Source organism: Lissotriton helveticus, chromosome 4_1 (assembly GCF_964261635.1).
Source record: "Lissotriton helveticus chromosome 4_1, aLisHel1.1, whole genome shotgun sequence".
NCBI lineage: Eukaryota > Metazoa > Chordata > Amphibia > Caudata > Salamandridae > Lissotriton > Lissotriton helveticus.
The window spans coordinates 448,018,669-448,046,661 of NC_136063.1; the positions used below are offsets into that span (position 1 = coordinate 448,018,669).

The 27,993-nt window shown below is 43.6% G+C and overlaps 1 protein-coding gene across 1 annotated transcript in view; it reads left to right on the top strand.

The window, feature by feature from the left end:
• The window catches only part of CDH17 (cadherin 17), a 408,277-nt gene that overhangs the window by 24,462 nt on the left and 355,822 nt on the right, over positions 1-27,993 (top strand). The window contains exon 2 of the mRNA XM_078687034.1: positions 26,735-26,807. Within this exon, the coding sequence (XP_078543160.1) occupies positions 26,757-26,807 (51 nt within the window). The 5' untranslated portion in view covers positions 26,735-26,756. The remainder of the gene's footprint in view (positions 1-26,734; positions 26,808-27,993) is intronic.

Below are 27,993 nucleotides of genomic sequence, written 5' to 3' on the forward strand. Positions count from 1 at the left end.
TGCTCACGTACACGAATCGCCGCGCGCACAGGTGCCGTACGTTTCCGATCCATGCGAGCTATCTGCACCATGCCCCTTTGAAAAAATCGCTCACCGCGACTGCCGAGCACTATTTTCAGGAGAATGTGGGTTCAGTGGCCTCCCAGAGTACTCTATGGGAAGCGTTTAAAACGGTGCTGCGGGGGCAGGCGATCACATCGGTAGCAACCCACAGGAGGACGCAACAGCAAGAACTCAGCGCACTGGAGGAGGCCCTTACAGAGGCCATCTCTAGACAGGAATCCAATCCATCACTGGGGGCCGCCCAGGCGGTTCGGCTGTGCCGCATAGAATGGATGGCGTACCAGAGGGAATCGGTTAGGACATCACTCCAGGCCACCCGCCATAGAGTGTATGAACTGGGCGATAAAGCAGGAAAGATGCTGGCCTGGCTCGATAAAAAGGAAAGGGCGGGCAGGGTTATTGCTCAACTGACGCTGCCTGACGGACGGGCGACCTCTGACCCCGAGGTCATTGTTGGCCTGCTGGCGGACCATTACGAGGCTATCTACGCCCCTCAGGCAGGGTTCTCGACGGAGGAGGCATATGACTACATCGCGGATCTGACGATCCCCTGTCTCTCGCCAGAGGCGGCACTCTTGTTAGAGGCCGAGGTTACCGTGCAGGAGGTACGGGACGCGACCGAGGCGTTGGCGTCTGGGAAGGCCCTGGGACCCAACGGCATCCCGGTGGAATTGTACAAACAAACGTCCCAGACGACAGCCCCCCATCTTCTTGACATGCTCACGGACAGCCTAGAAATGGGCATGCTGCCGAGTGACCAGCGCCTGGCCGCCATCATCCCGATCCACAAACCTGGTAAAACGGCAGAGGAATGCACTTCCTACCGCCCCATCTCCCTGCTCAACGCGGAGCCGAAGATCCTAGCCAAGTTACTGGCGTTGCGGTTGACCCCCCATCTTGTCACTCTAATACACCCAGACCAATCCGGCTTCATGCAGACTCGCAATACCTCACATAATTTGCGGCGTTTGCAGGCGGTTTTGGCTCGCAGGGAAAGTATACGGGAACCTGCGGTACTGCTCTCACTGGACGCCACTATGGCGTTCGACACGGTGGAGTGGCCTTACCTCTTCGCAGTGCTCCGACGCATGGGCTTTGGGCCCCGCTTTTGTGCGTGGGTCCGACTGTTGTACACTGGCCCCCTGGCGCAGGTGGTGGCGAATGGCCATATCTCTAGGACCTTCCCGCTTGGCCGTGGAACGAGACAGGGTTGCCCATTGTCTCCTCTACTGTTCACATTAATCCTCGAGCCGTTGGCAATTTGGGTTAGATGGGAACCATCAATTAAGGGTATCCGGTGGTCGCCAACGTGGGAAGATCGGATATCGCTGTACGCCGATGATGTCCTGCTCTACCTCACGGCCCCGCGGAAGTCGGTCCCGGAGCTGCTCAATGTCTGCGAGAAGTTCGGGAGGGTATCTGGCTATAGAATTAACTGGTCGAAGTCAGTTCTTTTCGTTCTTGTTGGCCACCCCCCCCCCCTTCCGAGGGGCTGTCCGTTGGCATACACTGCTGCCCCCTTTAAATATCTGGGGATTTACGTTACTCCTAGTCCGGACGTATTCCATGCTTTGAACCTGAGACCCCCACTGGAGCGGTTTGTTCGTGATGTCAAGGTATGGCGCTCCCTTCCACTCACTCTTCTGGGCAAAGCTGCCCTGTTTAAAATGATGGCTCTGCCTCGTTTTTTGTACCTCCTGGAGAATACGCCGTTTCCGGTGCCCCCGGCCTACTTTAAGGCCATCTCGGCGGCAATTTCTAATCTGCTCTGGGACGGGAAACCGGCCCGCATTGCGCAGAACAAGCTGGTGCGGGACTGGTACGATGGGGGGATAGCACTCCCTAGTATTGAACTGTATTACTGGGCTGCCCACCTTAAACAGATCAACTTCTGGTTGCATGCCCCACACACGGACCCCGCCTACATGGCGGATAGGCAGAATGTCGAACCCAGAGGTCTGCTGAGAAACCTGTATGGTCGCTCCGTCCCGTCTGAGCTACAGGGCCCGACACGCCATACGATCCAACTCTGGTATAAGGCACACAGACACCTGCACTGCGCACACACTGTTACACTGATGACTCCCCTATGGGACTCACATAGGTTGGGTTACATGGGCAATACCAAAGGGTTTAAGGCATGGGACGACATTGGAATTTCAGTGGTGGGGGACCTCTGGAAAAATCACAGAATCGTTGATTTTGGGTTTTTACAGTCCAAATATGGTATGGGAGAGTCCGAACGGTACAGATTCATGCAGATACGCCACGCGCTAGGGGCAGCCATTCCAGCAGGTGCGACTTTGCAGGAGTCTACCCCCCTTGAGGACCGTCTGCTGACTGAACACATGCCACAAAAAGCCACCTCATACACATACCGGAAGCTGGTTAACAATCTCCCTGACATGTTGTCCAAGTTGCGCTCCAGTTGGGTGGCGGACATAGGTGACCTTGACGACTCGGAGTGGCAGGAAGCTCTCTCGTCCCCGTGCGAGTCGGCGATTCCCTCCAGGCTTAAGCTGGTGCAACTGAAAGTCCTGCACCGTACATACTATACCAGGACGGTTCTGTATAAAATAGGAAAGGCTGATCGGGAGTACTGCCTCCGTGGCTGCGGAGAAAGGGGGACGTTCTACCACACCATCTGGGACTGCGGGAGGCTGGCAGGGTATTGGACAGCGGTGCTCCGCACTATCTCCCAGACTATGACTGTTTCCCTGCGGCCAGACCCGCGCTGCTGCCTGCTAAACGTATGGGAGGCCACGGACTTGACCCATCGACAGCGGGACTGGGTGGTGTTGGGCCTGATGGTTGCGAAGCGCAATGTGGCTAAACTGTGGGGGTCGCCTGTAGTGCCCCGACTGAGAGATTGGTGCAATGATATGGATGACGCAATGGTGGCGGAGAAGGCGGTGTTTGTCCGGAGGGGTTGCCCCAAGAAATGGGGTCAGATCTGGGGGGCATGGAACGTATACAGAGGAAACATCTGTGAACCACCGGGAGAGGAGTTGGATGAGGGGTTGTCAGATTAAGATTTAGCATGTGGCTGGGAAAAGTGTGCTGCTGAGATCTGCAGCCTTGGTGGATGCCTGACTAGAGCAGGGGAGGGTGGAGCCGGGAGAGGCCATGAACTACGTCACTACTGTTATGATGATCTGATGATGGATACAAGTCTGTTTGCCCGCTGGGAACGCTCTGTGGTTTTATTCGACGACTGTGCTCTTGTTGTTTGGTGCTGTTTGGTTCCAAGGTTAAAAAGCAGACCTTTATGTCTACCGACAAAATTGGCGAAGTAATGATGCGCGCTAGATATGATTGCCGCCGGGCCTCAGGGATGCCGGCTAAACGGCTGTGTAAACTTCCACATTCAAACTTGGTTGCTGAATTGATTGAGACCGGCCCCAGAGGTTGTAGGCATTCACCAATGTCTTGAATTAAGTGTGCAATAAAGGTCTTAAAAAAAAAAAAAAAAAAAAAAAAACCGTGTTAGTCTATGGGAGAGATAGTCTTACAACAGTGAAAACAACTTTAGTTTTTTTTTCATTGTCAGGAGATGTAAAACTTAAGTACACATGTCCTACTTTTTAAATACAGTGCACCCTGCCCGTTTACCATTTAGGGCCTACCTTAGAGGTGATTTAGAATTGTTAAAAAGGAATGTTTATGTTTGGTAAAAGGTTTATTTCACAAGTTGAAATGGCAGTTTTGAAACTGCACACAGGCTGCAGGGGCAGGCCTGTAGACATGTTTCACTATGCTACTTTAGTGGGTAGCGCAAGAGGTGCTGTAGCCCCCTAGTAGCATTTAATATACTGGCCCTGGGTACATGTGGTAGCAGTTACTAGGGCCTTACAAGTATATTTAATGTACCAATCAGGTATATACCAATTTTACCAAGTTTAAGGAAGAAAGCACAAGCGCTTTACCACTGGTTAGCAGGGTGCCAACAAAAATGGGCTCATCACCAGAAGTCAAAAATCTGGGGGTGAACCTGAAAAAAAGGCCAGCCCAACAGTTAACGTACCATGGTGTCATACTTTGATGATATGAAGGTGTGTTATCTCCTGACAAAGTTATGTTAATAGTTTTCCTATTTATACGTATATTCTGAAACAGAATTCACCAGCAGTATGAAAATTAAGCTATGTGTTGCCTATAATAATTTATTACAGCAACTACTGATGTCGAAATGCCTCCATTACTTTTCCAGTGGCTGCTCCATTTTAGGGTTCCCTTTGATTCTCTTATGTGAGAAGGGACCCCAGTAGTGACCCACGGCTCGATTGGCTTTATTTATGAGAGCACATGTTTCCTACTAGTTGTCACCGCTGGCAGAGAAGACTGCGGTCAGTCTGGCAATGCGGGGCAACAAAGTCAGAGTCACAGTTAGATTCAACTCAAAATGGACTGAAAAGGGGGCACTCCTATTTATGATCTCCATAGCCAACACCCATGGGTGGAAGGTAGGGCTCATCAGCCTTCGACATCCTGTACTTACTGATAAATTATAAGGAATTTTGGGCCAGGTGTACAAAGCCCCAACGTGGTTGCAAACCCTGTGATTCAATTAATCACAGGGTTTGAGACCTCTAGATGGCTTTTTAGGGTTTAATAAAACCCATTTTGTGATTTGATAAGTGCTTACCAAATCGAAAAAATGGTTTTAGATTTGCATACTGAATTGTACTTTGGATGGGGCGTATTTATGGTGTCTCCTCCAAATGGTGATATGGAATGTGATACATCTATGATTTGCAACAGCAATAAACAAAAGATGGGTTGCATTTAAAAACATACTTTATTTAAATGCAATCCCAGACATGGTGGTCTGTTGACACCAGCAGGCCACCATCGCTGTGATGACCTCCAAACAGAGTGAGTATGAGTTTGGAACTGACCTCTTGATAGTAATCATGAGGTAGATCGAATTCTGACCCACTCTGAATTGTGATTTTGCAAATGGACCTAATAGTGCATGGATCGGTTTCCAAAATCAGAATCAATTTGTGACCATTTATGGCGAAGTAATTCTTAGTGCACCTACTCCTTAGCATCCACACGCTGAACATTAAATGATATTGCAGCTACCACAAAGTTAATAAGGAAGTCATGGTTGCAAAGCTCCTTGCAGCCTTCAAGTATAGTTATAATGCACAGCTGAGAGTACATTATTCTGAGGATAGTCACTTGAGGGAATTCCTCGGTAATACGTGGGATCTGCACATGAACATATCTACAGATACTATTCATCTGTCATTAGCAGAGGCAGCGGACATTCTTTTGTGCACCTCGGTTTAAGAAATAGTTTGTGGCCCTCCTGGATGTTCTGGGAATTCCTCTTGATTCCCGGCACAGGAAAGCACGAGTTGCGACCTCTCTCATTAATATTCATGAGGTAGTTCGAATTGCGACCAATTGCAATTTGGTATTTTGTGAACAGCTCTATTAGTTAGCCAATTGCGACCACCTTTAGGAAATCCAATGTACATACTTCTGTCCCAAACTGCTTCAATAATTTCAGGCTCTGGAAATTACCCTGGGCTGCATTCGAGCACTTCTTTTATTTGCTCACCCTACCACAAAAGACAAGGAGTCTGCAAATCGGAATGGGTCCTAATCCTACAAGAGCAGTCCAGTCTGAGCTCCCAGGCCATGCTGATATTTAGTGGAGCACACATATTTTATTAATTGAAATTGTCCAGGCTCAGATGCATTACAGTTTTCTAAAATGTAACGTGGACAAGACTGAAATGCAGGTGGCTTGGCGGGGTGAGACCCTTTGCTCCATGGCCTGGCCATAATAAATCAGTAAACTATTTCTCCAGTCGTGACAGTCAATAACATAGGTATTAAACTGTACCATAAACTTAACCTGTCAACTCAACCATTTCTGCGCCCTTCTTTTTTTCCTGCTTCCTTAAAAAAAAAGTTTTCATTATCTTTTTTTCAGCATTATCTCAGTGTAGCCACTAAGTGCACCGTGCAAATACATTTATTGATCTCCGTGCTGTTCTGACACACAGACTAGTACAACGAAGTAAAACACTTTCAGGGAGGTGTGTTTGCAGCCTCACTAAGTATTTCTCTGAGACCAAGGACTCGAGGTTACTGTCCTGGTTCCCTGCCACAAGAGACAGTGAATTTTAAATCCCTTCTGATATGCTCACTATATTGATCCCATATTTTGTGGCTGACATGTTGTTTCTCTATTATTCTTCCTTCCTATTCATTTTTCAGAATCTAATCTCCTTCCGACGCTTCCTATATGTAGACAATCAGGCCTTGGAAATCACTCTTTTTCGAAACATACACAAAACTTGTGGAACGTCCCGCTGCTCTCAACCCACACAGTGCAGCCAAAATAAATGTGTGTTCCTCCAATGTTTGCTTTGTATCTACGCCGCTCTCTTTTTCATCCCGTATCCCCGAGTGAAAGGGCATTTTAGAATTCCAGTTCATGTATTTATTCATTCGTTAAGGTCAGCTACAGATTTTGGAGGGCGAGCTCTGTATTTATGACATATTTTTCATTGTTGTTTACTATTAGTCAATTCTTGCATGGCATAAATAACTCTGGTTCTTGAGCAGAGGTCACGGCAAGCAGTTGTTTGAGAACATTCACATGTCATTGTAATGTATATTGATGGCTCCTTCGGTCACACTTGTAGTTCACACAACTTAAGCGGAGCTGTGATCAAGTTGCCGAATGACATGCCAGGCTTGGCGGGATGCTCCTGAAGGCAGGGGCAGCTCTAAGCTCATGGCGGCCCTGGGCAGGGAGAGTAGGTAGGGGGCCCCGGAAGACGGGGTCCGGGCGGGGCGGAGCGCGGAAGCCAGTAAAGAGGGGGGGAGTCAGGTTGTATAGAAGTGGAACAGAGCCGGAGGCCGCCAAATCCCTGTTAGGGGCCGCCACGCAAATATGTATCCATCCAGGGCCGGACTGGCCATAGCGGGCACCAGGCATTTCCCCGGTGGGCCGCCAGGGTTGGGGGCCAGTTTTTGGCCCCTGGGGGCCGATTTTGTTATATGGCTGTTTTTGCAGCATAGCTGCAATATCAGCCGCTGTAACAAAATCGGCCGAAACCGGCCCTGGCAAGCAGTTCGGTCGCACCCCCAACTGCCAGGGGGGCCGGCTGAGCACTTTGCCAGGGCCGTTTTTGGGTCTCAGTCCAGCCCTGTATCCATCCTCAGAGGATTATTATATTAAGGATATATATTGGTGTGGTGGCCCCTGGGGTTTGGTGGCCCTGTGCAGGTGCACAGCTTGCACATGCCTACGGCCGCCCCTGATGAAGGTAGGAGTCTGGAGAGATGGGCGAGGAATGAATACAAGAAGGGAAAGCTTGTGAGTGACCAGGAGGGACTCCAAGAATCATGAGGGATGAAGGTGGCAGAGTTGGAGTGCGCCTGAGCCAGGAGGATAGCCAGGTACCAGTCAATGCTGGAGGACCGGGAATAAAATAAGAGACAAGATTTATGAGCACTGATTTGAGGTAATGGGGAAGAGAAAGCAAAAGGGAGACAGAAAAAAGGAAAAAAAAAATATTCAGAAATATATATTGTGCAATATATGTTGATGGCCAAATCCTAAGGAGACAAACAGAGGTTTAGCAGAGACAAATTTTTTTTTTCACTTGGTGTGAGAGCAGCAATTAATGCGGAGTGAGACGATAATAATATGATGTAATGTTTGAAGTGTCCAATAGCAAGGGCCACTGGAATTATGCGGCAGGGGAGGATGAAATTGTGTGGCAGAATTTAATAAATAATGCGGAAAGGAAAAACTAATTATGTGGCTTAATGCTGCACATTTTCTACAGTATTGCTTCCCTGCACATTTTATTACAATATTGCTTCCCTATTTTGTAATTTTCACACTGCCTGGGGTAAGGTTTCATCCCCATTATTATCACTTTAACTCCCAAATACACAATCAGTAACAGAAGGGGAACCAGTCAACTTTTGCAAAAGGAATTCCACTGCACAGCAACATGTGTTGTTGTATTTTTAGTAAATTTTAATGTTTTTGAGCTGCAAACAAAGTTTGTTTGCTACAATCCGAAGATTAGGCAGAAGATGACAATTATGTGGCACATGCAGCAAATTCATAATTATAGAGAAAACACAGCTGCTGCAAATTTGCATTATCCCAGTGACCTTGCTTATAGCATTTCCCCTTTCTGGGGAGATAAATTAAGAAATTGAGATTTAATTGCAGTCTGAGGTCCATCTAGGTTGGCATGGAATCTTTCATAGAAGTGCAGGAAACAGATTTTTGTAAAACATAAACTAAGTCTAGTGTCTTTGGGTGTTGCCTCCCACTTACTGTGGGCCAGAGATTAGCATTTTCAATGCCACGGAAAGTGCTGTTTGTTTTTGGCTTTGCGCTGTCATGCAGCGTCTTTCTGGTTTGAGGCCGCGCAGCCTTGCGCGGTGTGTGCCCAGGGTGAGTTTGCTTCCTGGTGGCTGGCTGGCTGCCATGAGGTTAAGGTTTCCTGCAGCATCTCTGTATTGCTGCAGCCTGCAGGAACATTGGAGCGTAATAATTTAGTAGTCCATGCTAGATTTTCTTCCTTGGGTTAAGGTCTCCTCTTCAAGTATTTAGTCTTTGAATTGCCCAAAGTAAAAGGGCCGCTTTCATTTCCTGTTCCTTCCCACAAGTTTATATCCTGTTTTGGACTGTAAAGAGGAGACCAGACCAGTTTAAACTTGCATTGCAACTATGCTTGTTGCTCACTCGTTGGACTTGCTGTTTTTCCTTTGTATTCTGCATCTTTTTAAAAAAGTTTAGTTGCTCTGTTCATCCTGTTGATTGGCCTGGCGTGGTGAAGTTTTTTTATACGGCAGCCAGAATTTTTCCTTCCATCGTGTTTCACTTCTAGTTGCATCTTTTGACTATCAGTGACAGTTCTGGAGTCTGGGGTTGCTTCAGGATGTGGCCAGCCCATTCTTCGCATCAGTCGTCAGTGAAGGGACCTGCCCTTGACAATGTGCCAGGTTTACTAAGGGTTTTTCTGGTTGCAAAAATTAAATATAGGATTTGCAATTGTTACAAAACCTTTTAGATATGTACTAGAGGGCATAATTACCTACATTTCATACAACACAGGGCAGCAAGCACAGTTGCTGCACTGCGTTAATTGAAAGGGAGACGGCAGGAAAGCGCAATATCTACTAAGATATTGTGCATTTCGGCTGTCTCATAGCGCTGGTAAACTGTGTACAGCTTACCTTCCTGCACAAAGACAATCCTCAAAGTCAATTTCCTCTTTCTACTCAATGTAATGACAGTGATGCAGCAGCAGTGTTGCTAGCAGACCAACTGAACACCAAATCATGAAATAATACAAAAAATAATATATTCAATTTTCCTGATTTTAGTTGAACAAGTGAAACAGTACAGCACATTTTAGCAATGCGATTAAACAATAAAAGATTGTTATGTCCACAGGGTTTTGAAGTACATTGCAATCCATATTCCCACGGGATCGCATACAGATTACTTAATGAAGACGAGACAAAAAACTATGAAATAATAATTTAACACATATTCAGTAGTTTATTTCATATGGGGAGCTAAACAATCTGGGTATGCCTGAGCTTGTGCTCAAATAACCTTACATTCGTGAGTCCCTATGGGTTCAAGTTCCACATTGGCACCAATTGCACTTATAAAAAGGGGAGGGACAACCATACTGGCGGGAGAGGTTTACCTGAAGTTTGAGGTCCCTCCTTTGCGCTTTCATCACCTTAGTACCTCTCAATAAAAAGCTTTTTATCCAGCATTGCTGAGACATCTTTTGTGGTGGTCCCTAACCATATCTCAGGGATCTTGGGTTTTATCCAAACCTCTTTTCCAGACTTCATCAACAAAGCATAGTACAAGTGTGACTTTAAGATGGGTTTAGAAGGGCATGCACATTATATGTATATTATATGTATATTTCGTGCCCATGAAATAATGAACAATACCCCCACCCTGCTTTCACTGCATCGCAAGTGTCTCCTAATCTCTCCAACACTTTCAAATCTTGGCATTCCTGCTACCTTTAGGGAATGCCTCCCGTGAAAGGCAGATCCCACTAATAAGTGCTTCCGGTGCGAACCAGCTGGTTCTGAGAATGCATTTCTGTGATGCTTAAAAGCTCGGGCTTCACACCCCTGCCAGCCTTTTATCTGCCTACCCTTACCTCACTCTGACATGCTATCAGACCTGTCACATTACACAGCAATGCCTGAGAGTCAACTAACAAAAATGTGCTCTTACAGTAACTTGAACTGCTACAGAGAAATTCCTGACATTGTCCTAGAAACCTTCCTCCTAGGGGTGCTACATGGTTGATTCAAGGGATGAGATAAAGATGGTAAAAGATGCCAGCATTCCGCTGCCATTGTACCACGGTGTGCAATCCTCCCATGGCAGCACATGATCATGAATAGCCCTGCGGAGCTGACCCACTCCTCGCGCAAGTACAGATAGGCAAGAGAGGTGGGTGAACGCTGCCCCTGCCCTAAGCCCTATTTGCCTCTCCGCATCTCCTTTCATGGTTAAGCCATACTGTACAATGGGATAGATTGAATCTATTTTGGCTTTCACCGACAATCCACACTCTTACCTCCACCTTAAGCAGGGTCATTCCAGATTAATCATTTTTAGCCTTCTTAAAGTTATTTAGGGCCTTGGGCCATGATGTACTTTCCGCGTCCCTTCATGGATCATTTGGACCTAATAACGCTAAAAATACAGAGGCATAGAAGGCTGAAGGGAATGCGCAGAGACAAAACTGGAAAGGCTGATTTAGGAGTTTGTTTAACTGGCAACACGTATAGAAGTTCAACTCTTTCAGGTACACCTTTTGAACTTAATATTTTATGAACACATGGATTTTTTTTTAAAATGTTCAAGTACGGTGGTTTGTTTATTTGTAAACCTAGAACAACTAAACAGCTTCTTGACTTTGCAGCAGAGGAAGGCTCTTGTTTACTGTGATGCATTGAGACTGCATGATTACACAGACTTGTCCTTAAGTTTGTTAATGCATATAAAAATACATAGAGATGTCTGCGATATTACATACATTGCTTCTCAGAAAAAACTCTTTCAAAATGAGCTCTTTAGGTCACTTTGACATTCTCAAGGAGAAGCTGCTAATATTAGGGGGACAGCAATATAATCCCGAATTAGATCATCATTAGGGCATTAGTACCAGGTTTACCTTTTAATTCACTGGCCTGTAAAAAAAAAGACGTCTAGGGCCATTTCTATAAATAAATCACATTGGTTTTCAGAAACTTTGACTTTTCCAAACATTTGAAGGAGGACGGAAATCATTTTTTTTTTTTTTTAGTTCAATAAAACTTTATTAAGCAAAATATGTAAGATAACAATACATAGTATAACAAGTAATCATGTAGGGGATGAGGGGAAGGGAAAAAGGTAGGAGGGGGGAGAATCAGAGTACAAATTGTAATTGAGAGTATAATAATAAACTTATCATGGGTGATACGGAAACAGGAAGAAAGGGTATATTGATGAAGCAGGTAAGGAAATACAAAAGGAATATGAAAATAGTAATAAGAAAAGATAAATGAAATGACAAGGACATCATGGGGGTTTGGTTACTTCCTGCTGAGCAGGTTGTGGACGAGATGAAGGCGCAGTACATCTATCTAAATACATTGTAATAGGAAGCCAGAGGTCTGCACGCTTGACTGCCAACTGGGCAGGAAAAACAAAAGCAGTATCAAGTCTATGGTTATGACATACATTATACCACCATGCTTTAAAAGAAATAGCAGAAGAATTTTTCCAATTAACAGTAATCTGTTGAAACGCAACAGCTATTAACAAATCCACAATGCGAACACAAAGGTCAGTTCCAACCCAACAGGGAGAGAGACTTCCCAAAAACAGGTGAGTCGGTGATAGGGGAATACAAGTGTGAAAAATAACATTAATTTGGGCCCAGACCTGTAACCAAAAAACATGTACATCTTTGCATACGAATAGCATGTGAAATAAAGTAGCATTAGGTGTGGAGCAGGACCAACACAAGTTCGGAGTAGTAGGAAAACGCTTGTTAAGAGTGGAAGGGGTGTGAAGCAGTCGGTTGTAAATGAAAAACATGGATTGTGTCAAGGATGCTGCTCGTGATGTTTTACGAACTTTTGTCCAAATCTTGTCCCAGAATGAAGACGACCAGGAGGAGGATAGGTCATGTTCCCAGTGCTCTTCCACTTTAGACTTAGGCCTAGTGAGTGATTGTTTATGGATGTACTTGTAGAGAGTGGAAGCGTTGGGGGTAGCTCGTAGGATGGAATGGAGTTGGGAGATAGGACTAGAAGAAGGAAGGGAGGAAGAATTCCGCAAAAGTTTTGTATGGATCTCCATCACCGCAGTCTTGAGCTGAAGGTATTTGGGAGCAAAAGATAAGGGCAAACCAAAAATGGAACACAAGTCATGGAAAGGCAGGAAATTGGAATTGGAGAAGAGTTGCGAAATCCAAACCAACCCCTTGGACCTCCAGGATTTCCAGTAAAAGGGTTTGTTATGAATTAGAAGGAACTTATTATGCCAGATAGTAGAAGAAAGGAAGTCAGCAACAGATGTCGGAGGAGGAGGGTTAGAAGACAAAAGAAGTTTAATAGTGAATTTATGAATAGGAGTGGGAAGCAGAGAAGGCTTGCGTGAGAAAGAGATGTATTCTGCAAAGGAGAAAGGGGAGAGGAAAAGGCGCTCAAGCTTTGTCCATAAAGGGCATGGGGAATCAGGATCTTGCAACCAAAAGGAAGCTTGTCGTAACAAAAAAGCCTTGTGATATGCCGGGAAATCTGGGAAATTAACTCCACCTTCAGAAGCGGGGCGAATGAGCCTGAAAAGGGACATTCTAGGTTTTTTGTTATGCCACAAGAAGGAAGATAAGATTGAATTAAGTTGCTTAAAAAACTTGGTCGGGATAGGGACAGGAATATTGGATATAATATATAAAATGACGGGGGATAACATCATTTTAATAGTGTCCAAACGACCCCACCAGGACAAGTAAAGAGGGTGCCATCTGGCTGTGAGATCAGAAATTTTCTGAGTACATTTACTCAAGCAGAGGGAAACCGTATCCCGTATGGAGGGAGTGATGTGCAAACCTAAATATTTAATGTGGGAGGGACTCCAGGTAAAATTAGAAACGCTGAAGTCAGGCTTGAAGGTGAATTTCGTTAAGGGTAAAATCTCGCATTTATCGTTATTAAGCTTATAACCAGAAACGGAGGAGTAATGCTGTACTTCCTCTAGGAAAGCTGGAATAGAAATGATAGGATTAGAAATAAAAAGTAAAATATCATCAGCATAAGCCGCAAGTTTAATAGAAGACTGTGCGATTGGGAAGCCATGAATGTTGGGGTTCTGGCGAAGTTTGGAGAGAAAAGGTTCTAAAGCAAGATTAAAAAGGAAGGGCGATAGAGGGCAACCTTGTCGAACTCCTTTATGAAGAGCAAAATAAGGGGAAAGTTGACCATTTGCAAAAACTGCAGCACGAGGATGGGAATATAAGAGGGAAACTAGCGAAATGAATCTAGGACCAAATCCAAACCAACCAAGAGTGTGGAAAAGGTAAGGCCATTCTACTCTGTCAAACGCCTTCTCGGCATCAAGGGCTATCGCAGCAAGTGAATGTTGATAATGGGAAGATTTAGTTAATATGTTGAATAAAAGTCTGGTATTATCCGTTATAAAACGGCCCTTAACAAACCCAGACTGCTCTTCACCTAGAAGATCGGGAAGTAAAAGATCCAATCTGAGTGCTAGGGCTTTAGCAAAAATCTTATAATCAATGTTGACAAGAGAAATGGGTCTGTAGTTTTTACAATATTGGACATCTTTTCCAGATTTGGGTATTAAACAAATATGAGCATCAGAAAATGTCCCTGAGGAAGCGCCTAAATCAACAAAGGTAGTAAGAAGGGAGTGGAGTTTAGGAATCAATAGCTTGGAGAAATGAAGATAGAATTCAACGGTAAAACCATCGGGGCCAGGAGCTTTGTTAAGTTTAAGACGTTGGAGGGCGGTGAGTAATTCCTTTTGTGAAATGTCATTTTCTAAAAGGGAGAGATCAAGAGGGAAATTGGAAGGCTTATGGATGGACGAGAAGAAATGTGTAAGTAAAGAAGGGGATGAGTGAGTGTCTGAGGTATAGAGGGATTCATAAAAGTGGGAGAATGTAGAAAAAATTTCTGCATCTTTATGTTGTAAAGTAGCATTGGCATCAAAAACAGATTCAATATTCATCTTATCATGCTTGACCTTTAAGTAATTTGCAAGGATTTTGCCAGCCTTATTTCGTCCACCATAAAACTTAGCATTTGACTTCAGTAAGTATAAGGAAGCATCTTCAGTGGATTTTTCATTAAATTTAATCTTAGCAGCAATTAGGGTTTTCAGACTATCCGGGGAATGAGAGGTGAAATAGGCGTGTTCCAATCTCTTAATGACATGAAGAAGGTTGGTAGTGAATTGACGAGCAGCCTTGCGCTTCCTAGCAACATAACCAATAATGAAATCACGTGCAGCCGCCTTAAAGGCGTCCCAGACCGTAGTTTTGGAAATGGGCGGAATATCGTTAAATAAAAAAATTCATCAAAAAAGGCAGAAAATGAAGTGGAGAACTTGGGATCCAAGAGAAGGGTATTATTAAAACGCCATCTCCTGGGCCCTTCCACCTTGGGGATCACATCAAGGCTGATCACAACCGGGGCATGGTCGGAGAGTAAAATTGGACCAATTTCAGCAGCAGTAAGTGTTTAAGTAAGGGTATGAGAGATAAAAATATAGTCAATCCGCGACTGGGATCCATGGGACGGAGAGTAAAAGGTATATTCCCGCAGGGTCGGGTTACAAAGACGCCAAGAGTCAACAAGTTTGTGCTGGGATATGGCTTGTGAGAAAAGTTTATGAGGTTTATTAGGAACATAGGTAACAGTAGAGTTCCTGTCAATAAATGGATCCAGGGTTTGATTACAGTCCCCAGCAAGAATAAAATTATCATCCATGAATTGTGTGATACGTGGGGAAAATTGAGCCCAAAAAAGGGGTTCACCATTTGTGGGACCATAAACATTAAGGAGAGAGATTGGAACACCTCTAAGTGAGAGTCTGACATGAGTCCATCTACCACCGGTGTCAGACTCTTGGGTAATTACAGTAAAAGGGAGTGACCTGCGACATAAAATTGCAACCCCATTACGCTTACCATCACCTTGTGAATAAAAAACCTCACCCACCCAACCTCTACATAACTTAGCAGATTCTTCATCAGAAAGGTGAGTTTCTTGGAGAAATGCAATGTCAATATTCAATTTGGCAAGGTGTGATAAGATACGTTGACGCTTAATTGGGGAATTTATACCCTTGACATTCCATGAAACAATGTTCAGAGACATAACATGTAGATTAGGTCAATGAATACAAAATAGATGAGACAAAAATAGCAACCCATGAGTAAGAAGGAGAAGGAATTTGCAATGAAAGCGAGAAGGAGTAAAAAAAGGAGGAAATACATGAGATTAAAATAATGCGAAGAGGAAAAGAATGGAATAGAGAACGAGGAAAAAGAACAAGAAAGTTGAGTACATGCGCAATGAACGAAAAACAAGAAGAAGGACAAAGGGAAAAGGTAAGGGAAAAACGTACTTACATAGGAAGAGAACGAAATGGAGATGAGGGAGGATGGAACCATATAGGTGAGTCGACGCAACCAGGATCGGCTAAGCAGGGAACCAGGGAGACATCATCAGACAAGGTAGAGGTCCTGAAAAATCAGGTGGGAGAAAAAACAGTTAAAATACGAATAAAAAACGGAACGAAAAAACTGAGAACATGAAACAGGAAATGACGAAGCAAAAAGCAAAAGATATTATCTCAACCAGGAACTGAAGAGGATGAGTCCATTGCTGAAGTCTTGTGTGCATTAATGAAGCTCTGTAGCCGGACTGGATCTTCGTAGGTCGTGGTGTTGTTGTTATATGTGACTTTGAATAGACAGGGATGATATAGGCCATATCTGGCTCCCATTGAACGGAGATCTTCTCTCATATTTAGAAAAGCTTTCCTTTGATTTGCCGTTGCTTTTGCGTAGTCCTGGGCAAAAAATAAGGTAGAACCAGACCATGATAAGTTGGGAGATGATTTGGCAGCTGTTAGAACTTTAAGAAGGTCTGTATACTCCAAAAAGTAAAGAATAACTCCTCGAGGTCTTTGTGAAGAGGAGGAAGAGGTGGATGGGCGACCAAGTCGATGGGCACGCTGGATGTTGAGAGTAGTACCTTCTGGCATACGGAGCAACTTAGGAAGAAAGGACCTGAAAAAGGCAAGCGGATCTGAAGTCTCAAGGCCTTCTGCCAGGCCATAAATGCGAAGGTTGTTTCGTCTATTCCTATTTTCCAACTCCTCCACCTGCTTTTGAAGAGAAGATACTTGAGAGGCCAGATGCGGAACCTTAGAGGAGGACTCTTGAAGGGAAGAAACTGCTTGCTCAACAGAGGACACTCTCGTATCAATGTGTGTCCAATTATCAGTGAGGGTTTGAAGCTTTACATTGGTCTCTTCCATAAAGGGACGCAGAGCTGCAATTTCCTCTAAAAAAGGACGAAAAGATCTAATTTCTTCTAATAAGAGTTCCATTGAGACAGGCGTTGATAGGTTAGGAGGTGAAGGAGGATTTTGTCTATGCCTTTTAGTATTGGTTTTCAGTGGCGTGGACTGAGAGGGATCCATACTTGCATCCGAGCCAGAGGAATCAATAGGCACGTCCAATTTGGACAAGGCAGAAAAAACTTTAGAGTTCTTTAAAATTGCAGGTTTTGAGACACGAGAAGACTGCGACATATTCCTTAATCAGCCCAGGTAACTAACAGCAAGAGATGACAGTTTATGGCAAAAATAATGAACGTCAATGAAAAAAAAAAACACAACGTTCCAGAAAGAGCAATGCCAGAGGAGACGACAGCGCGGAATGAATGCGCTAGTATAGAGACAAGGCACTGAAGCAGTGACGTTAAGTAGGAACCCTGAGGAGGAGCATTGCGCACTTCTTGTTTGACGAAATCAAGCAGAATATGGTCAATACAACAAAATAGTGCTGCATAAGTAGAAAAATGGTAAAATGCTAGGAGTCTGTTACAGAGCAAAATGACACAGGTGCAGAAATATGGAGGAGTGCTCCGTCATGCTGAAAAACATGGTAGTAATCACCAAATTAACAACAGAGGCATGTCCACATCCAGAGGAAGCGCTGTGGAGAACAATGTGGAAGGGAGGCATCCAGGTATAAGCAAGAAGCAGTCCCACGCCAATTAATTGTGATGAAGCTTGTAAAAATACACAAAATGGCGGTCGGGAAGAAAACTTGCAATAACCACGCACAACCCTTAAATATGCACCACAGTTCCAGGTTAATAAAATCCATATGGACGTAGGAGTAATTGAGGCACCATTCATGAGGAGAGGAGCATGCCGTTTATGAAGAGGCTACATGAGCCGACAGTTGAAGGAAAGTCCGCGCGTCCTCCTAAAATGGCGGGCGCAGCCGTGGCCGAGACCAGAAAACTTACGGAATGAAGTTCTCCGTCTTCCAGCCATAAAATGATGTCGGAAGCGGCTCAGCAGTGTCCCGGGATGCTCCGACGTTAAAAAGGAACCGCCATTCAGGATGAGGTGCGCTAGGAACACCGAGCTCCCCGGCTCGTCCGCAGAGCCTCACAAGGGCGCCGCCATCACCGTCGGCGCCAAGCCACGCCCCCCCGAGGACGGAAATCATAATGGTTATTGTACCAATTAATAATAAGAAAAATATACCCTCTCGCAAATGTGTAGGTAACAGGGCCAATATATTCAGAGATGCAAATGTTATGGGTGTGAACCTTACAATGAAGTGATGTGGAAAGTCAGATCACTAGTCCCCCTTTGGCCCTGCTCCTTGGGGGTGGAGTAGCATGAAGAGCATATGACAAAGAGCTATTCATGGGAAAACCTCTGGTGGACAAACTCTCTTGAAGAAGAAACATTTTGAGTTGTCCAATGAACTTAATCCAGAACACATCCATCTTAGTGCACAAACCTGCAACATCTCTTGAAGCAAACTCCTCACCACTAAATATATTCTTCCTGTTACTACAAAACATTTCCTTTAGCAGAATAGTGCTAACATTACCTGAATACGATTCAGGCAATGGAGGCTGTAAAGACAAAATAGCCATTGTTAGCAACATTGGAGGAAACATCAGCAGTTATTACATTACAAATATCTTGAATACTACATTCAGACTACAAAATTGTGCTCAAGCATCATGAGATATTGTTAGTCAATCATTCTCTGGCAGAGATTTCTGTAGAGTACATCTGTTTGAGAGGCAGCAATGGCATTTCTGGGAGCGAAAACAGGTGTAATTCTATTTTTTATTTGCTCAGTGTCATCAGCATGTTCCACTTTAAAAGGCGGGACATTCAGCAGCACCATCACAGATGGATTGGCCTTCAGGGGAAGCAGGATGGTGGACAGAGCTCCACTGCCCAGCCTCTGAGTTATCATTCAGTGGCTCTTTGTTAGATTGATCCTTCACAGAATGCGTATAAACACTACTGTCCTCGTTAGGTGTAGTGTTGCATGGCGGTAAAGAGGCAAATTTGGAGTTAAGAGACAGCTATTGGGGAAAGTTCAAGGGAAAAATATGGTTACTTTAGAGCCTATAATAAAACATTATGTAAATGGATTTCAATGCAATGTTATGCTATGGTGATTTGTATAGTGCACTCATCGCCCAAGAGGGTATCCAATCCCCCCAGATCCACCAGCAGGGAGCTCGTGCATTATCACTTGTATTGTTATATTGCAATTGTTATTTCATTGGGGCCAAAAGAATGGGTCCTCAGACCTAGAGTCCTCTGAGGGAAACATAGCCAGGGCAGACGCCTCAGCGCATTTAAACTGATGCTCTTCAAGAGCCACTTGAGCATTCATTACTTCCACAGTTTTCTATAAAAAAGTTTTACATTGTGACAACAGGTAAATAGCTCTTAGTTGGAAAATCCTTTGTGGGAGGGGCTGCTACATTTCTGCTCCCCATTCTAAAACTTGACATAGCGTGCTATATGGATCTTTAAGAGTGACAGAAGCCACGAGATGGGGCCTGCCCATCGTCTTCCAACATCTGACAGACAATAGAAGGACCCACCCTTGGCCTGGGCTTTGACAGTGGGCAATCCGCATCCACCCGGTGCTGTGGGTACAATGGCCGCCATCTAGACTGTCAGTGCATCGGCTGGGCAAGTCTTCAATACGTCTTCTTTCACCAGGGGTGCTGGGTGTTGTAATATCGCCCTCAGCCAGACAACAAAACAGGCCGTCTGGACCTTTGTGTCCAGCACTTCTCATGTCTTTCACTGCAGGATGATAGATAAAAAAATACAATAGGATATTTTATAAATAACCATGATTAGCAGTCTCAGCTCTGCATGTGCTGGACAGCTTTCATGCAACATGTACTACTATTCAACAGTGACACTAGCTTCCTGGAGGTATCTATGAACATGCACTGATACCCTGTGCAGTCACTCAGTGCCTGAGGGTTAAAAGATAGAGGCACAGCTCGAGTGATTCAGTGTGGCGGAAGCGTGTATCACAGCCAGAGCCGGCCATTGCTGAGATAGCGCCATGGGTGGAAATACATTTGTAGGCCTCGCTGCAGCTGGCGAATAAAATAAGGTAGCAGTGGGCCTATTTTGTCTTTACATGTCATTCACACATCATAGCAGTAACTGACCTCTGAGCACAAACTTTTCGGCACCTCCCCTAAATATTGGGATACCACTCATAGCGTAGCTCGATCACACTAGTGCCAAGTTGTTGTGTGAATGGCGGTGTTGGTGTGTGTTGGGCGGGGAGTGAGAGGGAAGGAAGTGGGGTGTAAAACAGCACCTGTCGCATGTAAAAAGAACTAAGCGCAGTTTCGTCTGAATCATTGGACTGCATGGGTTAAACAAGCCTTCTCCCAAAGGACCATTGCAGAACGGGAGATTTCTGTTTTATTAAAGCAGACCATGCACAAGTATATCCTGGTCAGATCCGTAAGTGGGAGAGAGCCCTATCTCCTTTTGAATATGCCAAACAGGAAAAGTCACTCCTTAACATTTTTGAGGTTGGATATTTTCCATCAGATTTTGTTTCCAAAGGGGGCATGGCATAAATCATCTCATTTGCCTGTTCGTAGCTGTGATAATATCTTGTTTTGTGACACCATGCATAATGTACTTGTGTATCCGAAATGTTCAAATCTTCCCACAAGAATATCAGACCTCTTTTGATTCCTGAACATTTTAGGCAAATTAGACCTGTATATCTTTTCTTACAGTTGCTAGGGACCCCAACATTGTGTTGTTTTGTTTCTCGTTTTCTCTCTGGAGTCCTATTTGCAAGTCACTTAGCTCTAGGATTCTAGTACCTAGCACTTGTCAGGATGTTTTTCTCTATTTTTAACCAATAGTTTTAATGTATTATCTTAAAGTCTTTCATTTAGCTTTTATTTGATATATATCTTTTATCGGATGTATGCTATCATGATTTATTGCTGCTGCTCAAAGATTTGTACTTTTTTTATGATTTATTGCTGCTGAATGAGAAGTACACTTTTTTGATTTTAACAAAATCGAATAAAGTTTAATGAACTGAACTGAGCTGAATCATTGGAGCCAAGAAGGAGGGAAGCTGCTGTAAGCAGGGCTTTAATGCAGACTGCTCTGGGCACCCCTCTGAAAATTGGCACTCTGGACCCAGCTCGCCCACGCCAAAAGCTGACCCTGGTCACAGCTGCACAGCTACCAACTTACTATAGGGCACCAATGTGGTGTTGACTGCATAGCAGGGGCAATTACCCCATCCAGATACAGTCTGCTCTCTGAAGGTACAAGCGGGTTAAGTCTGCAGTAAATAAGGCATTCAGCAGATGGCTTGGGATTCTTGGGGCAGATGTATCAAGATTCCATTTTGCGATTTCTAAATAGCGATTTTTAAGGAATCGCTATTTAGAAATCGCAAAATGGGATGTATGTAAAAAATCGCTATTTTTTAGCGATTTCTTAATCTTCCTTATTTGCGAATTCGCAATTTGCGAATTCGCAATTAAGGAATAATTTCCCATTCATTCCTATGGACCAGGAGGACCATAGGAATGATTGTGAAATTAATCTCAATTTGCGAATCGCAATTTGCTAATCGCAAATTGAGAATAATTCCAAGGGTGCAGGGGTGTCTCAAGGACAACCTGCTGCACCCCTAAAATGTACATGTGTGCGCATATGGCGCAAATACATGCCCTTTGGGCATGTGTGTGCGTCACATGCCACCTTAAAAAATGCCAAATTGTGCATTTTTTAAAGATTTCGCAAATTACCATCAACTACAAGTTGGTGGTAATTTGCGATTTCTTAACTAAAATTCGCAATTCAAATATGCTACATACATAGCATTTAAGGAATCACAAAATTACGATTCCTTAAATGCTATGGCAAAATAAGGAATCGCAAATTTTTGCTATTCCTTAATTTGCGAATTTTTGATGCATGCCAAAAAATGCAAATAGACTGTTTGCCATTCGCAAAAGGCTTGATACATCTAGGCCTTTGTTGCTAAAGAATGAAGGGCTGCAGAATGTGAATGTCAAACACCTGATGTGCTTTGCTGTAACTTGCCACTGCCTGATTCAGAGAGGAGGGATTCCTACGAAAAAAGTACATGATAATGAGGCAAGTTTGACTGGAGACATCTTTGAGATCTTGGGCAAGGTGATGAATACATGTGAAGGCAAGTGAGCATAATATCAGAGGGGGGAATGGATCACTTGTACCTGCAATACCAGGGTCAGGTGTAGTAACCTACTTAAAAACCCTCAAGCACGTACAACAACATGTGAGCATAGAAAACTCTTGCAGTACCTCCACCTCCTGACACCAGTGATGTATCAGGTGGAAATACTGCATCCCTCCAAAAACCCATAGCAATGTGCTACTTCACAAGACCAGCCAACTGCTCACCTCAGGCAGGTGGGGTTTAGATTCCACTGATCAATGTGAGGAAAATTCTCTTAGGTCAGATGGCTGCCACTTAAACATGATGCCTTAAGAAGATGTCTGACTTGAGCACTTGTCCAGTAATGCTGGCAGCCATCTCTCCTTCAGAGCACAATTGGCGGAATCCAGGTGTGGTTCAAGTACTGTATCTACAGCCTACTCCCCTGCACTGCCTGAACAGCTGAGGCGCTGATCACAAACCCCTCTGCCAATCACAATCCTCCAATAGGTTAGTTCAAATATTAGAGACACTTCAAACAACCTGTGCTCATGAAGGCAGGTCCAGAGCCATTAGTGGCGGAAGTTCTAACCCCACGCTCATCACTATCGTTTTTTGGTGTTGATGATACGAGCTCAGAAAAACAGTGGCCAAGCCCAAATAAATAGGAAAGCAGTGCTAAAACATTCGTTGAGAAAGGAGTACATGAAAGATATTCCCTCTAGGCCTAGCATAAACTCATGGAAGCTAATGCACATTTGCCATTTAAAGACTAGTTTGTTCTCGTCTCTTCCCTCCTCCTTTCTGTGAACAGACTTTCGGTCTATTATAATTAGGGCTCCCTGTTTTATGGTATTTATTTTTTCGCCATTTCGGTCTGTATTTATTTATTTTTTGCTAATTTTATGCGTATTTATCCATATTTATTTTGGAATTTGTGAAAAAATTAAGTTGAAATTAGCATATTTCCACATTTATTTAACCAATAAATATGCACTCATGCTTGAATGTCTGCTAGGTTTCAGTGCTGTGAACACCCGCAAAAGATAAATCAGTGCACTTAAATGAAAATATGCAAATGTCAGTATCAACCTTGTGCATATCTACAAATGCTAAAGCCTCTTTACTAAAATTCCTTTTGTAAACCCCCTTATCTATCAATCCATAGATCTGTTGGCATGGCAGTCAGTATTTAGAGTTACTCGAAAAACAACCCAATTTCCGTTTTTAGCCACATTTAAAAATAAATACAGACATGAAAATCAATGTTTTCTGTCTGCATTTACCTGTAAAAATCAGTAAAAACGGAAAACAGGGAGCCTTAATTATATTTGGCAGTAGAACCCCCTTAAAAAATAGTGCAGATATGGTATTAACAAAAACTAGAAAGCATCCTCCTCAAAAAGGGCACAATTCTAAGTTGGCAATCACAGGCAGAGAGCCAGGCATGGGTGCAGATTTACATCTGTCAGGAAATACCAGACCTTTGTAAGAGCACTCCTGGAAATCTGTGACACTGACGGGTTTACAGGAGTACTCGCGGAAAAATTAAATTTTTGCATGAACAGATATATAGGGGGAGAGGAGTTGCCTTACGGCTAGGGCAATGACACTGAACATCCTGGGATTCTGGGCAAATTACTTAATCTCCCCATGCCTAACAAAAATGAATGTGTCCTCATGTAATGCAACTGTTGCTATGTAAAGCACTCTGATACTCGATTCGGGTCAAGTTCGCGCTATATAAAACTCTGTAAAAAAATATATATATGCATGCATGCTTGCTCATATGAAAACCTTCAGACAAAATGCAAAAGTAATTGCTAACTTACTATTTTTTTAAGCGCAAGGTACGTTTTCCTTCTTTTATTCTTTCTCCTCGCCGTCTGTCGCCTCCACCCCCGCTCTTACCTTCACTGGGCAGCAAACGCCGAGATCGCCCTGGGTGGCAAAAGCTCTAGCTACACCACTGCTCCAAAGCACAGAAAATTAATGCAAAGATGCAACTGTCTGTCCTATGGTGCTGAAAAGTAGCATTATACACAACACTGATTGTCAGAGATGCTTCCTGGTCACAGATCATCATCACATGCTGTAGTGGATTAATAAAAGTCATTACGTAACATACAGGAGTGGGTGAAAGGGAGCTCATCACAGTCTGTTGAAAGGCCATCTGTTTTTTAGGTCTCGTCTGCCGACAGTGTATGTGCTGCCACTGTGGGGGGTATTGTTTAAAGTAAAGGGCTTAGAGCACTCCCATTGCCTACTATTCATTAGGTTCATTTGCTGCCTCCTCATTGGCCAGAGTGTGCCGGGGCATCATTTCCTTTTCTTGATGTTGAGGAAGGGGCAAGCACAGATTGCTTCCTCTTGATTAGTATCCGTCTGCTGCTTGCACTGTGATTGAGGTACTATTTCTTTTTCTCCTCCCACCCCATGCCAGAGTTGCTTCATCCCCTTCTCATGCACCCCTTCTCCATACTACTTCTTCCCCTCCCAACCATCAATTCTTTCTGTTGCTCTTTTCCCTCCCACTTACCCCTTCTCCATATGGCGTAACCCCTTCTTCGTGAGGAAGCCCCCCTCCCACATACCCCTTCTCTATGTGGCTGTCTCCCTCACCACCTCTTCGTCCCGTCATCGTTGCTGGCCTGTATCCCCGCACCCTTCACCATCCTTGCTGGTCTGTCCTTCCAAAAACAAAAAGCAATATGATGCAGCACTGCCTGGGTCGTAGCGCTTCTAAAAATAACTTTATTTTTAGCCATGCTGCATCGCCACGCTGCCCTGCAACATGACTAAGAGACATTGGCAAAGCCAATAGCTCTCGCATAGGTGAGACCTATTGGCTTTGCCTATGTTTGTTTATTAGGGCAGGGCTTGCCGACTTTACCCAGCAAATAGTAACCTTGAGTAAGGTCCCTAGCATATCCACAGTCCATTTGTAGGAGAAAAGAATGCATGTGATGAATTTTATTGAGATTGCTTGCATATATGTTAAACATTCTGAAAGACCTACTGATGGTATGGGGATGAGAACGTGGGATTATGTGTCCAAATCAGAGGCGAAGCTGCACTGGCTGCCCTCGGCAAAACAAGTCCAATTTAAGGTGCCATGTTTGGCTTTTAAGTGCTTCTATAAGGTGGATCCTTTTTATATTCCTTCTTGACCCCCAAAGGAGTCGTCCTATAGAAGATCTGGAATAATGTAGAAAATTTGGGCCCGATGTAGGTAATCCCAGATTACTGATTCTTAAATACCAAATCATACCGATTCGGTATTTAAGAACTGGCAATCGGGATTTAGGTAATTTTACCAATTTCATTTCTGAATCGGTATGATTCGGTAATTAACGAATCAGTATTTACCGATTCAGTAATTGACATTCATTCCTATGGACCTGTAGGCCCATAGGAATGAATGTCAATTACCGAATCGGTAAATACCGATTCGGTAATTGGGGAAAACATTGAAGGGTGGCAGGGTGTCACTTTGACACCCTGTTGCACCCCTCAAGTGTGCATGGGTGCACATGTTGCAGACATAAATGCCCTCAGGGCATGTATGTCTGCAACATGGCACTGTTTAAAAAGCAAAAAAAATGCTTTTTATGGGGTTTTCATTATTTACCACCAACTTCTAGTTGGTGGTAAATAACGAATTCTTAGACCCCTGTAGCACTGATTGCAGTGCTACCTACATGTCAAAATACAGACTGGCAGATGCATCAAAGTTATGTTTTGCGAGTCCTTAATAGCGAATTTTAAGGAATCGCTATTAAAGACTAGCAAAACGGGATGCATGTAGGAATCGCAATGTTAATAGCGATTCCTACAGATTCCTTATTAGCGATTCGGTAATAGCTAATCGCTAATAAGGAATGGCTTTCCCATTCATTCCTATGGGCCTAGAGGCCCATTGGAATGAATGGGAAAGCCATTCCTTATTAGCGATTAGCTATTACCGAATCGCTAATGTTCCGCTATTTCAAGGGTGCCAGGGTGTCCAAAGGACACCCTGTTGCACCCCTGAAATGGACCTGTGCACAAATGTTACATACACACATGCCCTAAGGGCATGTGTGTGTGCAACATGTAACTTTGAAAAATGCACAAAAGTGCATTTTTTAAAGTTTTAGCAAATTACCACGAAGTTCAACTTCATTGTAATTTGCTCCCCCTATTAGCGAATTCGCTATTTTTTTGGGTTTCATGCATTGCATTTAAGGAATCTCATTTTGGGATTCCTTAAATGCAAGAGCAATTTAAGGATTCGCTATTTAGAGATTCCTTAAATTGCGATTTCTGCATTTGGGATGATGCATCCCAAATGCAAAAATACCGGGAGCAAACGGCCAGATTCTGAGAATCTGGCCGTTTGCTCCCGGTATTTTCTTTGATGCATCTGCCTGTCGGTATTTTACAGAATCAGTAAAATTACCGAATCGGTAAAATTACCGAATCTGTATTTTAACATGCCCCTACATCTCCATCTTCAAATACCGGTCGGTAATGGCCGAAATCGGCCGTTACCGACTGGTATTTGGCGACCTACATCGGGCCCTTTATCTTTCCAAGCACACTCTATCGCCTAAAGAGTTTATTGTCGTGGTTGTAATGTTACGTATGAGAAAAGACAACTCAAAGCACAGAGTGGCACAATTGTGATGGCACATATTTATGTGCCATCTTGTATCGGATTTCATTTGGTGGGTCACATATCTGATAAAACACAGATGAAACACTCTCTTGGTCTATATGTCTGATGGTTTGGTACATGGAGAATCTCAGACTGCTGGCTCATATATACACTTTAACCCATTTGTTTTTCCCCCTAGGAAGAGCCACCAATCCATCGACATGCAGAAACATCCCACCCTTTGCATATTAATTTCCTTTTCTTGCTACCTGGTAAGACAATTTTCGTTTTTTATGTTATTGTGGAGAAAACTGTGCCAGTCCCGCTGATGCCTTTATTTGAATGATGCATTTTATGAGCAAGTGATTTTGAAGGCTCACATATTAATAAACATGCAATTCACTTACATATGTATTAATCTGTTCCTTACCAAATGCACATGCTATTATGATATATTTTGGGAGCAAATGTTTGCTAGCAAGTTCAAGTTGTTTTAAATATGGCTGACTTTGCACAAGCCATAGTAAACAGTGTTTGAGAAATAAAATTAACAATATTATGTATTTTATTGAAAGAGCTAGTTAAATGTGTCATAACGTCTCATTTAATGATGTACTTTTTGTTCAAGAAATAGAATTAAAAAAGCATTTCACATTATTTAGAAGGATGGGCGCCTATCAAGCTGCCACATACTAAAATCCAGCCAGGGTTTCTGGATATCCTCAGTGAATATGTATGAGTAGTCAATCAAAAGAAAAGGAGAGGTAACCTCCTAAGTTGTAGAGGGGTGGGAGAAAACCTGTTTTTCAACAGACTCTTACCCACACATTTCTATGTAGCATGCTTCATCATCAAGTCCTCGCCCAGTAGACAAAAGGGTCTGCTGGCCGGGCTCACTCCAGCTTGGTCAGTAAGATTGGGGGGAGGGGGCGAGCTTCATAGTTTCCAACAATCAGGCTGGCATATAATGTTCAAGTACATTATACGACAAGCAGGGTGCATGAGTGGGGGCCTAAGGGGCAGTGGATAGGGGGAGGATTGCGGATTGGCACGAGTACTAAAAGAGAAAGCACAATATTTAGCAAAATAACTAATATTTTTTAGGGCTTTCAAAACAGAGAGGGAGAGAGTACATGTGCTTTTTTTCTGTGTGTATGTAAAGATTCCTGTTGAAATCTGATTGACATCTCACAATACCTGACTGAAAAGACCTGTATCCAACTATCACTAACTAACTAACTATCTATCTATCTATCTATCTATCTATCTATCTATCTATCTATCTATCTATCTATCTATCTATCTATCTATCTATCTATCTATCTATCTATCTATCTATCTATCTATCTATCTATCTATCTATCTATCTATCTATCTACCTACCTACCTACCTACCTACCTACCTACCTATCTATCTATCTACCTATCTACCTATCTACCTATCTACCTATCTACCTA